Raw genomic sequence first — 13,848 nt, 5'->3', positions numbered from 1 at the left:
AGATTGTAGAGAATTCGAAATTCATGGGGGTACACACGCGAAACGGATTCACAGCGATGAGATACGACCGGTCCCGAAAGGGATGCGAACGCGGCGACGGACTCTGCGAAACTGAGGTGTACACGCCGGTTTCACGAGCGCGTAGGTAGAGCGGCACGTTCGCCGGTCACAAACACACTGTTTCGAGCTGGTTCCGAATAATAAACAGCCCCTATCCCCGCCCCTTCACATTTCGTCATTTTTATTTACATTACATTTAACCGCGGTTTTATTGGAGCCCCTACCTTTTTTTTTTATTTTTCAAAGACGTGCGGAACAAATATATTTACGTACATCCCAGAGGGGGGTAGTGTGGGACTCGGGGAGGCATAGGTGGGCGGTGTCCCCAATACCCACTAAAAAAACGCACGTGTAGGACTTCTTTAGCCCTTCCCTCTCCCCCCTATGTCCTTAAGAGGAGTCAAGGGGGCCCACTATCCGTATTTCTCTTGATCGTCTTACTTCTCGGTCTCTGTCCCTTCCTGTTCTTGGCTCATTATCGAAGCCCCTACCTCAAATTGGCCTGCAGCGAAGGTCGACAAATAGTTTATCAATGGCCGTGGTCCTGTGAAAACGTATGCGCTGTATAGTTATTCAATTTTTATCTCTGGTAGGATATCATCGAATCAATATTATTCGGAATTTGTGGTGGTGCTCGAAAAACATTTTTGATCGATCTTGCTATATGTCTTTCGATGCGACGTATTATTAATTGGACTCTGCCGATGGATTTTTGTTCCAGAATAAAACTACAAATCCCTGGACTGCTGGCAAACACTATTACTCCGGACGCCATTGGAACTGACCGCAACAACTTCGCAAAAAATGTCATCTAGTTCAGGTAAATAAAACTCGCTTGATGTTTGCACATAAAATTCATCTTTTCATCTATATAATAAAAATCAAATGCTGTTCGTTGGTCACGACGTCACGGGAGAACGGCTAGACCGATTTGGCTAATTTTTTTTTAAATCTTCGTTGTAGTCCGAATCAGGTTTTTAGATTTTAAAAAATTGGAAAAGTATCACGGAAGAATGGAAAATTCGGGAAAAACTAAAAGTGCTTTTAGAATCATATTTCAATACAACAAAAAAACGAACGTCGTAGCTTTTAATCAATATTTCAATAGAAATTTACATTATCGACGTCTGTTAAAATAAAATGCGTACCACTAACCCTCTCGCGAGCCCGCGAAGCTAGCGAGCTACAACAACCCTACTCGCGAAGCGAGCGAGCAACAACTCCCCTCTAGTACTAAATGAAAACGTATACTGAAAGTTTCAGAGGGGTTTATCATACCATCATTAAAAAAACAGTTCTCGGTTGCTTTTATTGGTTTACCTGAGTCCGTCCCCTTGAATATGATAGGGCCGCGACTCGTTCATATTAAAAAATTGATAAGCCGCTTACCCGATGCGTCCAATTAGGACAAAGGTCCCTGCCAGGTAGAATTTTCGTTCAACACGTTGGCTGTAACTGTAACACCGGCGTCGTTCATGCGTGTGAAAAATTATAAGCTGGAAAGAAGGGATTACCGATACCAAATACAAAAATTATAGCACAACGACAAGAATGAGTGAAATATCTTTAAAACTTCAGCAAGTGTGACTTTATACTGTTCAGTAGGCTTGTTTGATTTCCAAGTCAGTTTTTCATTCAATTAATTTTTGACACTCCGATTTCAATTTTTATTTAATTAGATATTAGGTCAGTGCAAAAATTCGTGCTTGATTTCCTGTTGAAATACAACTGCACAACGTAATGTAAATTAAATTTTTATTATTGCGTCAACTTGTTGATCCGTTGGTCCCTTTTACAAATGCGAAAACAAAATGGAATGACGCAAGCATTAACGTGCTTTTTCCGAGTAATTAATCCTTCTGTTATTCCGTGCATGGAAGATACAACTTCTCTTCATTCCTATTGGAGTGCAACAGAGAAAAGTATACGCAATGTATCCATCATATTAAAAAACTTGCATATTTTCCCATCAGAATATGAATCAAAAATGAGAATCCTGAAAGGATTCCTAATAAAATGAAGTACGAGCAAACATACAAAGCACAAATCAAATAGAAAAAACGTTGTGACAAAGAAACAGCTGCATAGGGCATAGGTTCCTTGGGAAATCAAATAAAGAACCAGCCTCGACGAAAATTTTCTACGCTGTGGATTTAAAAGGTTCAATGCGAACAAGAGAGTCTGTGCGACACGCTAAATCATCCTAAAACAAAGCTGGGGATCGCATAAACTGGCAGATTTACAAGCCGTGTCCTTGGACAGTAAAACAAGCAGTAAACCACACAAGTCCGACTTTTATATACGATTTTGAGAAAGTGCACTTGACATAAATAGGATCGAAGCTGTATAAAAATGTATTCGACTTCGTTTTTACCACGTTTTTATTAGCTCGCTTTCTTGTCTGTCTGTCTGTTCGGTACAAATTTTGCAATTGATTTTAAACTAACTTCCCGATGAGCTAGATACTTGAAATTTTAAACATAGCTTATAGAACTGGATGACAATGCATTATTTAAAAAAAAAATTTTAAAAGCCTATTCGTTTAGGAGATATAAACTATTAAATTTAACCGTTACACCTCCCCGCGCGACGCTCGCTCCCCTACTCCACTATGCTTTCCCACTCTGACTCATCCCCACTCCACTGACCTGCTTCGCACCGAAGGAGCTCAGTAGTGTGCGTTCGAACTCCGTGCGGTGTTTACAAAGTTACTGCGTATTATTATAATATAATGTTTGTTTACCAAGCGAAAGAACAGTTACACCGAGATTCTCCGTCGAACCTTTATTTTTGATATTTTATCAAGGCGTTTGTTTGCGATATGACGTGGTCGCAATACCGTCTGAAATTTACTACATGTCTCTGTTATAATCTCATCGAAATGTTTAAAATCGATTGAAAAATTTCACACACCCAAGACTAAAAAGCAGAAAATAATTATTTAAATAAAAATAAATTTTTAAAAAATACCACATTTTTAAAACGGACTAAAAAGTATAAAATAATTTTTCCTAACCCCGTACAGATAGTCCTGAAAATTTGCGATTGTGAATTTTTGATACCTATGAAGATACTTGTAAGATTTAAAACGAAAAACGTGGGGCGCATGCAATAGATAATTGATGCATGAATAGTTCACCTAAATCGCTAACAATCTTATTCCACTGCAAATGATATGAACTGTAGTGCGATGTATTATATTCTCCTTGCTATGTATTATCTTGCGCTCCACGTGTTTCGTTTTAAGTATTTTCATAGCTATTAAAAATTCGCAATCAAAAATTTTCAGGACTATCTGTACGGGGTTAGAAATCTGTATGGGACTAGGAAAAATTATTTTGTACCTTTTAGTCCGTTTTAAAAACGTGGTATTTTTTAAAAATGTATTTTTTTAATTTAAAATTTTTGTGATTCACAGAAGGGTACTAGGATCGACTCTCGAGAGTTGAACAACCCGAGGAACCGGCTCGCAACAATAATTATTTCTTTTTGCATTCTGTGCCCGTACACTCGTGTAAACCCTCGAACCACTCATTGTGGAGCACGATTCTTCGACGATAAACTCGCGAGGTCCTAGATTGAAATTCAATCTCGTTCTTTTACGAGCAGTCGCAATTCCCGGACGACTTCAAACCTGGAAAGAATTTGAAGGAAAGTCGATGAAACAGCTATAAATACGTTCGTTGCTTTGTGCACGCTGCATTTACGCGTGGTAAATGGCAGACAATATTTTTTTCTCGACAGAGAGAAGAGAGAAGAACACAAAGCGGTGATCGGACGAATTGGTCGGGGAATGGCGATCTTCTCGCAGGGTTTTACGGGTTTTGTAAAAAATCCAGAGCTCGCGTGAGCTGTCTGGGCCATTTAAAGAGAACGTCGAGACCATCGAAATCCTCGGGAAAATAAACGATTTCCACCGGGGAGTATTAAATTCCGCTCGGAGAATACCTTTCACCGACGCGTTTTCTTTCTCTCTACCGAAAGTTTGCGCGAGGGTGCAGAGATTTTCTGCAAGTTCCACCGCGTCATCTTCCGTGTTCATTTATCAAACTCGCTGATAAACCTTTTACGAGTCAATCTCGACGGTTCTCTGCCTCCGGGAAACACCCTATTCTCACAAGACCATACCTACACATCTTTTCAGATGTTAAGCGACCTTCCATTTCACTTGGTACCGATGTAACGGATCCTTTTCTTGTAGTCTTTCAAACTTATCCTGGAACGTACAATCGAGAGAGAAGCGTTGAGAATGCTCAGCTATGGGCATTGTTGTAAACGAAATTTCTATAGGCATTCAGGAGTCGGTGGCGTCACGATGCACTCTTTGCCGTCACCGCTGCACTTGAAGCGAGAGATGCGGTGACTGCCGTGTCGATCGCTGATAAGAGCCACTTCATGGTGTAATTAGACCCTTTATGATGTAATTGGATCCATTATCTACTGGTCAAAACTCCCACCTTCCGATTTTCAGGCAATTTGTTGTGCTTATAATATCGAGCAGAACTCCTTGTGAAGTTTAATCCCTCGCCTTACAATATCGTGTCCGACTCGTGATGAATTTTGTGAACAGATTCTGACAAAAATTTTCGTTAATAATTTCCTTTAAAACGAAATAAAATTCTATTTTGGTTTCGTCAATGCACAGCTATTGGAGAACATGTGGGCGTACAATAAATATAAATCGTAAAATGAATCGTAGGGCAAGGGGTTGAAGATAAAAATAAAATTCTATTTTTTATTTGTTACATTGCATCCTATATGTATACTGATACGTTTCTTTTCTTGTAGGAAATCATCGTCGCAGTGAAGAAAGCCGCATTGACAAGGGGTTGAAAAGTGGACAGAACGATTTCCGGTAAGAGGAAGAAAATGTTGTAACCTATTTAAAAATGCGTGCTTAGTGGATCTTGATCTGAGAGCGGGATTAAAATTTCATGGTATTGCCGGCAACCCCGGAATCTCTCGTTGGGACGTGCACGTTTTCGCCGGAGGAGTATCGGTCCCAGCGATCTTATTTGCTCGAAACGAACGCCCGTCGTGATTATACGTCCGCGAACGAAATATAAACGCAAACGAAGCGAACGATCGATCGCTTCTCCACAGACGGTGTGGCCACTGGTGTTTAGATCGTTCCTAGCGGCGCGGCGGTGTCCCGCGGAGAAGTCGCACGCGCTCCCCATGATTAATGAGATCAAAGCAAACTGCTGGCCGACTGCTAATGTGTGCCAGTTTTGTGTGAATACGCGACTGGCCGCCACACAGCTCACAAATAAATTGAAACCGGCAACCGTTGTGTTGGTCCGGTTGGTGGCTCGTTGTTTTTCCTCACGACGCGCGACGTTACAGCTCGGCTTCCACCATCGGGGAAATGTCCGCTCGACTTTCGAAAAAATAACACCGCGTGTTTTTACGAAAGCCGAAGAGAAAACAAAAAAATCGACTAGCCACTACCGGTCCTCGCAGAATATTTATTCTTTTTCTAGATAAGAAGATTTTATCGATCATGTCGTTAAGCGAACGTATTTTTACTGCCCCCCCCCAAATCGTTGAACAATTTTATTAGGGGAACATTTTATTGGTACGTTAAATGGCGTTTGGACTAGTTGGAATAATTTGTTGAACGAATGAGAATGGAAGCACATGAAAACTAGGGGTTGATCTTACTCTTTGAGTCTGTAGCTTCATCCACATTGAGGGGGTTTGCTGTGAACAAATTATTTCACCCCTTATTATAATACTAGAAGTGTCCAGAACCACTAGAAAATTTTCGTGACAAAGGGGAAGCTAAAACATAAAAAAGTTCGTAGGGTTGACATCACCGCCCGAGCCTCCGCCTTCACCCTCTTAAAGAGATTTCCTGTAAAAAATTATTATACACTTTATTCTTGTAGACTCAGAGGGTTGATTTCATCCCCTAGGTCTCTAATTTATCTATCACGAAAGTTCTTGTAGTTAAATATGATTGTAGCTCGCCTAACGAGATTGCATCGCGACCGAAAGTATTTCCGTCGATGAAAGTATACATCTTCGAACACTATAACAGATCTGGTAGAAGAGAATACAGACACTTTAGTAGTTTAATATTTCCACGAAGCGGCCGGCGTCGGTGCTAAACACGAATGTAGGTCAGGACGTGTCTGGAACGGTTGTTTCCCCGCGAGGGGCCGTGCGAAGTTTCTTTTACGAGGACTTCGAGCGCCGGTGAATTTTTACGAGACTTGAACAGTTTCGCGGAACGACAGAGAACCACCCCCCTGAACTTCCCTCGGGTTGGTTTCTCTTCTTTTTTTTCATTGCGCGACGCGTTAACAGCGGGGAAAACACTTCACCGAAACCGGGAACTCGGGAATTTACTTTGCGCGAGGAGAGAGACAGCGGAAAATGAAATTAAATCCCCTTTTAAACGCAACACGGTCAACGCGAAATGAACGCGCCAACATCTGGAAAGTTGAAACCGCATTCGGGGGTGGAGGACAACCCTTAACTGTTCTGTAAAATTATTATTCACACCGGGATGCGCTAGAATTAAAATCATATTTGAGGGGAACGACAACTCTTAACGAGGCTGTTCGGTAAAATTATTATCCGACACCTGGAAACGTTGATATTAAAATTGTATTTGGAGGGGAAAGTGATCTCTTCACTAGGGTGTTCTATAAAATTAATATCCTTTTATTGCTAACATACTCCGTCATATTTACACTGGAAGAAGTGTCCTAATTACACTGTCCAACACTGATTTCGCGTTTCAACAAGCAGACGGTCCTCGCAGATTTCAATCAACTTCCAAAATCCTTCCTGCCTTAACCGCGAAAGGCGCACAAATGAGGAGTACGGAATCATTCGCGTGACTTCTACAATTAAGTCAGAAAAATTTGCGAAAGTTGCAACATTGACTATTTCTTCAAGATAGAAATCCGCAAGACTCGCCCAATGAATTCCGAAACACGGCGAAAAAGTTAAAATTTGTTGGGCAGTGTTATCACAGTTGCACCTGCATCGAGAGGAGCTCCGAGTGGAAACTAATCAACGCTGGTTCTAATACTTCTCGCTTATTCTCGTGTTTGTTTTTTTCTCTAAAAAAATAGTTTGAAAGAGACTGAGAATAAAGTTTCCTCTATCGTCCACTTAGAAAAAGACGTACTCGCGTGTGTGTATGTGTATGTGTGTATGTCACGCGTGTATGTACAACGATTAGGTACACGAGTTTCATTCGGCGTCCGTTTCCCTCATTAAGTCGATCAGGCACTTGATTAAACTCTCGGAAATCATACAATTATTCGGAAAGCACACTTGGGAAAACAATTCGAACGACGTGCTCGCCTGCTCTAGTTTGCAACAAGATGTAAAACGGTTATCGGAACGTTATATACATATAGACTGCGGATCTTTATGCAGAATAAACATTTTCTGTATTAATTATAAGGTACTGAACCTATCCATTTTTATTACAGATGCATAAAATCCGCGGTCTAGTTATATACTTCTAGACTTTAACAATTATTATTTTCTCTTATTCAACGATTGTTCCGACCGCGACAATCTCTCAACAACTTCAGAGGCAGACGCAGCCAATCATTCGTTAATCTCGCCGTTTGCAGTTCTCGCGATTAACTGTTCTTGATCGTCGCCCTTCATGTTCCTCTTAATAATCACGAAAATACCGATAAAAATCATTATCACGCCGATACCGGCGACCTCGTAGGACAGCACGCTGCCTAATGACTGTAGAATTATGATAAGCTTCACCGTGTCGGCGTAATCCGAAGTCAGGGTTGCCTCCTGCGTGAACCACAGCATTGGCACGAATGTCTTCTTCATTTTCTTGAACATTCTGAAAAGAATCGAAGGATTCAATGAGAAAGATCTTCAGGAATTATTTGGTCTTGTGAGAAGATAGCTTACGACATGTTTCCATAGGGTTGCAGCAGTAGATTTAATTGCAACTGCGCGCTGACCTTCAAGGGGACTCCGGTTTTCTGTGAAAAATATCGAAGATTATTACTCCTGTTTCATGTAACAGATGAAGAAAGATTTTATTATGCAATCTACTAATTATTTTATTATCAGTTTCAGCTGATTACCGGCTCCAGGGATATCGAGAGCTGATGTTTGTCCTTCTGAGGATTCATCCCATTGATGTTTTCCCTGTAACTAGGGTCAGCAAGGTAGAAATGCGGCAGACTGATAAACGCTGGTGCACCCCATTTGCACAAGGAGATGTTCATCGCTCCAGAAGGTATGGAATCCTCTAGGTAATAGCATTTCCTTGATGGTACCTTCGTGCCATTATCGAAAATCGTGTCGTCGTTGACGTACATCACTCCTGTTAACCCCTCGTGAACCGTCGTGTTCGAGTACGTTGCTGACAAGCTTCTGCTCGCAAGATTAAGAGAGAGAGAAGGATGTAACAATATCCTTAACTCCTTCTAATGTCTTTTCCAATTTTATATTTGACGTATTACCGCACGAAAATTCCACTCACGTGCAAATGTCGGAGACAAAGAAAGAAACGGTTTTGTTGTCGGGTAGAGGAGGCCACAGGTCTCCGTTCGTTCCTCTTATTACTCCACACTGGCCAGGATAGTAACTGACTCGGTTATTATAGTTCCACTCCCTCACAAGGCCAAGATTTAACATGTTAGATTCGCCCGTATCCATGTTGAACGTTCCGTCGTAGCTTGCTGAACTGTTTCTCTAAAAATATCAGAGCAGTTGTTAATTATTTCTTGCCGATTACTAGACAGCCGATCTTTATGCAAAATAAACACTTTCTACCTAAATTGCAACAAACCGGAGGGAAATAGAAATTTATTTTCTTTCTTAATATGTTTAATCGGTTGAAAATAATATACAGTAAATCCTCTATGTATAAACGCAGAAAGGCTGTACACGATACATAAACGCAAAAAAATATCCCCTCCACTTTAGTAATAAAATCTCGGCTCGGGTATATCGGTGTGAACCACTACTCATGCGACGCGGAGAGTCGCCGGCACGGTTCAAAGGCCCGCGCGTGGTCTCTCTTTACACGCGCTGTCCTTCTCTACGTTCGGCTTGGCCTTTGAAGCTCAAAAAAATGCTCACCCGTCTACGATAAACGCAAACGAATCCCCCGAGGCTATTGCGTTTATAGAGGATTTACTGTAACTGTATTCTGAATGCATAAAATCCGCTGTCTACTGAATACCGACTTATATATATTTTCAGTTTATTGTAGTTCACCAAGAGTATAACCGGATACGGGACAGTCATAAATTCCTGAATTATTTATGAAGTGATCCATGCAAATTGTTCATGAATATTTTCCAGATGTTTGTTGAGGTGTATCGTAGTAATAAAATATAAAAACCGATATTCTCGATGTTTTTACCGTGAAAAACTAATGTGAAATTTTCAAGTTCACGTCTCGTGTATTCTGTACTATGTACCTGTACTATTTTCGACTAATCTCATCCAGCTATACTCTTCGCATAGATCTCTCACCTCATAGAACCAAGCAAATTTGTTCATTGGTATTTTCGTGAGGTTCATTGCACGAGCGAGTTTCAGGATATCATCGTTGAAGCCTTCAAAGAGCAATTCATTGACTGTTTTGGTAATTACTAATTTTTCTTCTAGAATTTCCATGGCTTTGTCAACCAGGTACTTAAAGAATGACTTTGCGAACCTCAAAGTATATCCGACACTCTGAAAAGAACTGATTTATATATAATTTACCCATGTAAAAAGTTGATAAAAGTACAGCGAAACAAAGAAACACATACAGCAGCCACAGGATTTATATTTGTCACACTATCGGATAAACTACCGTTCGATAAAGACTCGTCAAAGTGCCACACTCTTTTCCTTTGATATGTTATTGTGTTGTTTTTATTCCAGATCTGCTCCATCTTGTAATCTACTTCTCTGTAAAACAGGGAAGATACAGTACGAAGAAAAATAATACTAAAGAAATTAGTTAAGGTATGAATTCAATACTTGAAAACGTATGGACCCATTTCCACTAAGTTGGGCTTCGCGCCATGGTTCACAAATTCCGTAGGATTGGTTAGATTGAACATGTAAATCTTCAAGTACATAGGTATCGGTGTCTCCTTCCATAGTTTGTAATTGGTAGACAACGGAGTCAAAGATAGTTGCTGCAAAAATACAGTGTTATAAATTTCAGGTACTGTGAGAAGCAGTAACGATTGGCTTACCTTCTGGATAATTGAAGAATAAATCGTGGACCATAGTATTCCCATTACCAGCCCTACTATTCCTAACACTAGGCCCACCGACACTATAACAATGATGACTCTGGAGACTCGTATCATTTTACCGGTTAGTATTGACCTGGAAATAAGTAAATGAAAGAATATTTAAATACCCCAGTGACATGCGTTACTCTCTGGCAGTCTCTGGCATATATTGAACACTGATAAGAGCACGTACTTATTGGCTTCTGCTCATACTTAATATATTATCTCCCAGAAAATTCTTTATACAAGTTACTATAACAATTCCATATAATTTCTCAACGATAACACTATTATTATTGAATGCCGAACACTTTTATAGTTTCTTGTATATATCCATTTGATATTGCTTCGAGTGCCTAATAATAATCACGTATTCATTGTGCAACATCGTTCGCGCTAATGTAAATATTGCGAGCGGAACAGGTGCGCGAATAATTAATTAAATCAGCAGAAAAACGAAAGTGAAACTGCAAGAGCACACGAGCGACGATCTAACTCCTCTTTTCCGTTTTGAAAAAGACCGTGATCGTAATCGACAACGATAACAATAAACGATACAATACAATTACGTGCTGCGGTACTGCGGTTAAAAGGCGAACGAAAGAAATCTATCTATTGAAATGGAAAAAGAAAAATTAGCCTACGAGGAGCTCTTGTGATCGACAAAACGCAGACACACCTAATACGCATGTTCGCCGCGTAATCGCGGGCGTTTGAACCGTCCGTGATTCAATATTTAGCATCGCAATTCATATGCGGATGAATCATGCTAGCTCTCACGATAGTCATTATTAAAAAATTAATGAAATCGCAGAAACATATTGAATCATTGATCTTTGTCTTGACCTGTGCTTCTTTAACGCTATATGTTTACGAAACATTATAAGAGTGACTATATGTCACAGAATTCTTTGTAAAAACAACGAGTATATATGTCCGGTAAGAAAGTTTCCAGTAAATAAAATGATTGATGACAGAGTAATTAGTCCCTGTGATCAACAGGTGGAACTTCGAACTATACAGGGTCATCCGTTTTTAAACGGCCAAACGTTAACCAGCTGTAGAGGACCCCAAATGGAACAACTTTTACCCCTATCACTTTTTTTTTATCCGAAGGTCATACAAAAAAGTTTATTAAATAAAAAACTAAACAAAGGAAAAACCATCAAGATTCATCATTGGAGGTCTGAGATATTTAATTTTATGTAAACTCAAAAAATGATGGTGTTTTGCAATTATCTGGAAATCAAGGCCGAAATAAAAAAAGTGATAGGGGTAAAAGTTGTTCCATTTGGGGTCCTCTACAGCTGGTTAACGTTTGGCCGTTTAAAAACAGATCGACCCTGTAGATAACAAATACAATGATACAATTACTGTAACTGTAGAGCAATAAAACCAAGTTGTAACAGCAGCAGAACAGTTGTGCATTCGTGTTTACTCGCTAGTAAAAGTGAACGGACAACTGTGCTAGTTTAGTGACCAAATATGAACACAAACACTATCATTACTGATAAATAAGAAGTATACACGTGAAATTCATATTGAACTATAACCGTGAACTGTAAGAACATATTGTATCATCCAAATCTCGTGATAGCGTAATATTGTTGACATATTTGGTGCTCTTATCTGTTTGCGTTGATATCAAGGAATCAATAAGATTTATCCCGTTGCGTTGATTCTCTTATTTTTTATTTACTGGAAACACGATTGATTGTATCGCGAGACGGTCGCGTCATTATCAATGATAGGTTTCATTTCAATATCAAATCCCGCGTAGATTAGGCAATGTAATCGGTTAATTAAATCTTTATAACGGAATGCGCTTTCTCATTTCTCGATAATGCAAAGATGTAGGTTTGCAGTTGTCAAAATAAGCGCCAAATGAAAAATCAATCTAGGCCGAAATAATGCAAATTACTCCTTCCGAACACTGTGAAGATTTACGAATTCCAACGAAAGGTTTAGTCCGGAGATAGAGTGTCCTTGTTGCAAATATTTCATTTATCGGAGGCAGAGCAAAGTTCACTCTGCTGCTAATTAAAAAACAATGATAAAAGAATGCAATTTGCGTTTACCTTGAAACAATATCTTTATCACTGGCCTCACGCGATTTAAATGGTAATAATTGGACACCATGCAGATTTTATGCATTCATGGTAAAAACGAGACAGTGGAGGAATTACTAGAACAATAGAGCTTAACTAGAAGTAAAGAAATTACTATTCGACGCCCTTTTCTTGCATTGTTTCTGTCTTGCATGGAATTCACGAGCGATGAGTAAGACGCACAATTGCATATGCATTTTTCATCGATCGATGCAAGTTCGTAGACCCGCGAATTCGCGTTCGGGCAATGTACAAGTGGATTACTGAAACCTTACATAGGTTCTGACACGACGTTACAAAGAATACATGGCTTGTAAAAAATTGTGTCGATGATTTCATCGATTCTACCAACATCTCGTATAAATGATTAATAGAGGTTCACGGCCGGCTCGTCGAAACGCGAATGTGTCACCTATCTATTTCAATTTATCTTTGATACACACAAATTCGTTCGATCGTTCACCACTGTAAATTGACGATTTACATTCGTTTCGGCCGGAAGCTAACTTCCTTCCAAATATTCGACAGCGAGTGGCTGTTTCCATGCGAATCATTCTCGTGAAAGATGAGACTCTGAAATGCTTGTATCAGCTGTAAACATAAAGTTTTACTTTTTGTGATGATCTCACTTTGCGGAAAGAAAGTCGCAAATTGAATATTATTCAATGAATTGAAATTTTTTAGGACAATCATTTTATCTTAAAAACAGTCGCGTCGTTATCGCGTAGATCTGGCTAACTTATGTAACAGCTATAGGTTGTTATATTCAATTCTGAGAACAGCATACATTGACCATGACATGTCCTGTTAGATAAAAATAAGAAGTTGCCGCTACAAGATAAACATAGTATATATAATAAGTATAAATACTGACTAGTTCATCCGTGAGTTACAGGTGCGCATTTATAAAGTAGTGGTGAAAGTCGGCGAAAGAGAGACGTATATGCTAGGAATCTTTCAAACTGGAAAGAAAGTGCATCCTACCGATGAGATAAAGAGTCAATGACTTTCGAATAGCAGTTTACATTCGTACGCTCACGCGATCAAGTTTGTTTTGCCTCCAGCGTTATGTTCGCGGACTTTCTTTCCAATTTCTTCATCGGGCAAAACGAGTCTGCTCGTTGGCATCCTTTCATAAATTTTTCGTTATCCTATTCAATGTTGATGTCAATGATTTATTCGCTGGGTTGAGCTTTGTTTTCGCATATTTCGAGAGTTAAAACCGAGTCCTAATTATAATTTTCATATTTTTTAAATTTCCATATCCATTGCTTCAAAAAGTGAGTAAAAAGCAATTATTACATTATCCTATATTTTTCCCCCAGTAATAAAATTATCAATGATGATAACCCAGAAACCACGTTTACAGGAAAGATGAATGTACAACACTATGCACGTCGAGACTTACAAGATGTGAACAACGTGGATTTTCGAGG

At 39.5% G+C, this 13,848-nt stretch overlaps 1 protein-coding gene across 1 annotated transcript; it reads right to left on the bottom strand.

The window, feature by feature from the left end:
- Nucleotides 1-6,711: 6,711 nt before the first annotated feature.
- Nucleotides 6,712-11,120, bottom strand: LOC143216967 (protein croquemort). Its single transcript, XM_076440604.1, has 9 exons — nt 10,498-11,120; nt 10,263-10,398; nt 10,042-10,202; nt 9,828-9,969; nt 9,547-9,750; nt 8,546-8,757; nt 8,145-8,436; nt 7,966-8,039; nt 6,712-7,894 (listed from the first exon to the last, which is right to left on the bottom strand). The coding sequence occupies exons 2-9, from the start codon at nt 10,377-10,379 to the stop codon at nt 7,636-7,638; spliced, it is 1,461 nt and encodes a 486-aa protein (XP_076296719.1). The 5' UTR covers nt 10,380-10,398; nt 10,498-11,120; the 3' UTR covers nt 6,712-7,635.
- Between the last annotated feature and the right edge of the window lie 2,728 nt (nt 11,121-13,848).

This window comes from Lasioglossum baleicum, chromosome 16 (assembly GCF_051020765.1).
Source record: "Lasioglossum baleicum chromosome 16, iyLasBale1, whole genome shotgun sequence".
In the NCBI taxonomy this organism is placed as follows: domain Eukaryota; kingdom Metazoa; phylum Arthropoda; class Insecta; order Hymenoptera; family Halictidae; genus Lasioglossum; species Lasioglossum baleicum.
The sequence above is the reverse complement of the archived record's forward strand: the minus strand, read 5'-3'. Positions and strand labels throughout refer to the sequence as shown.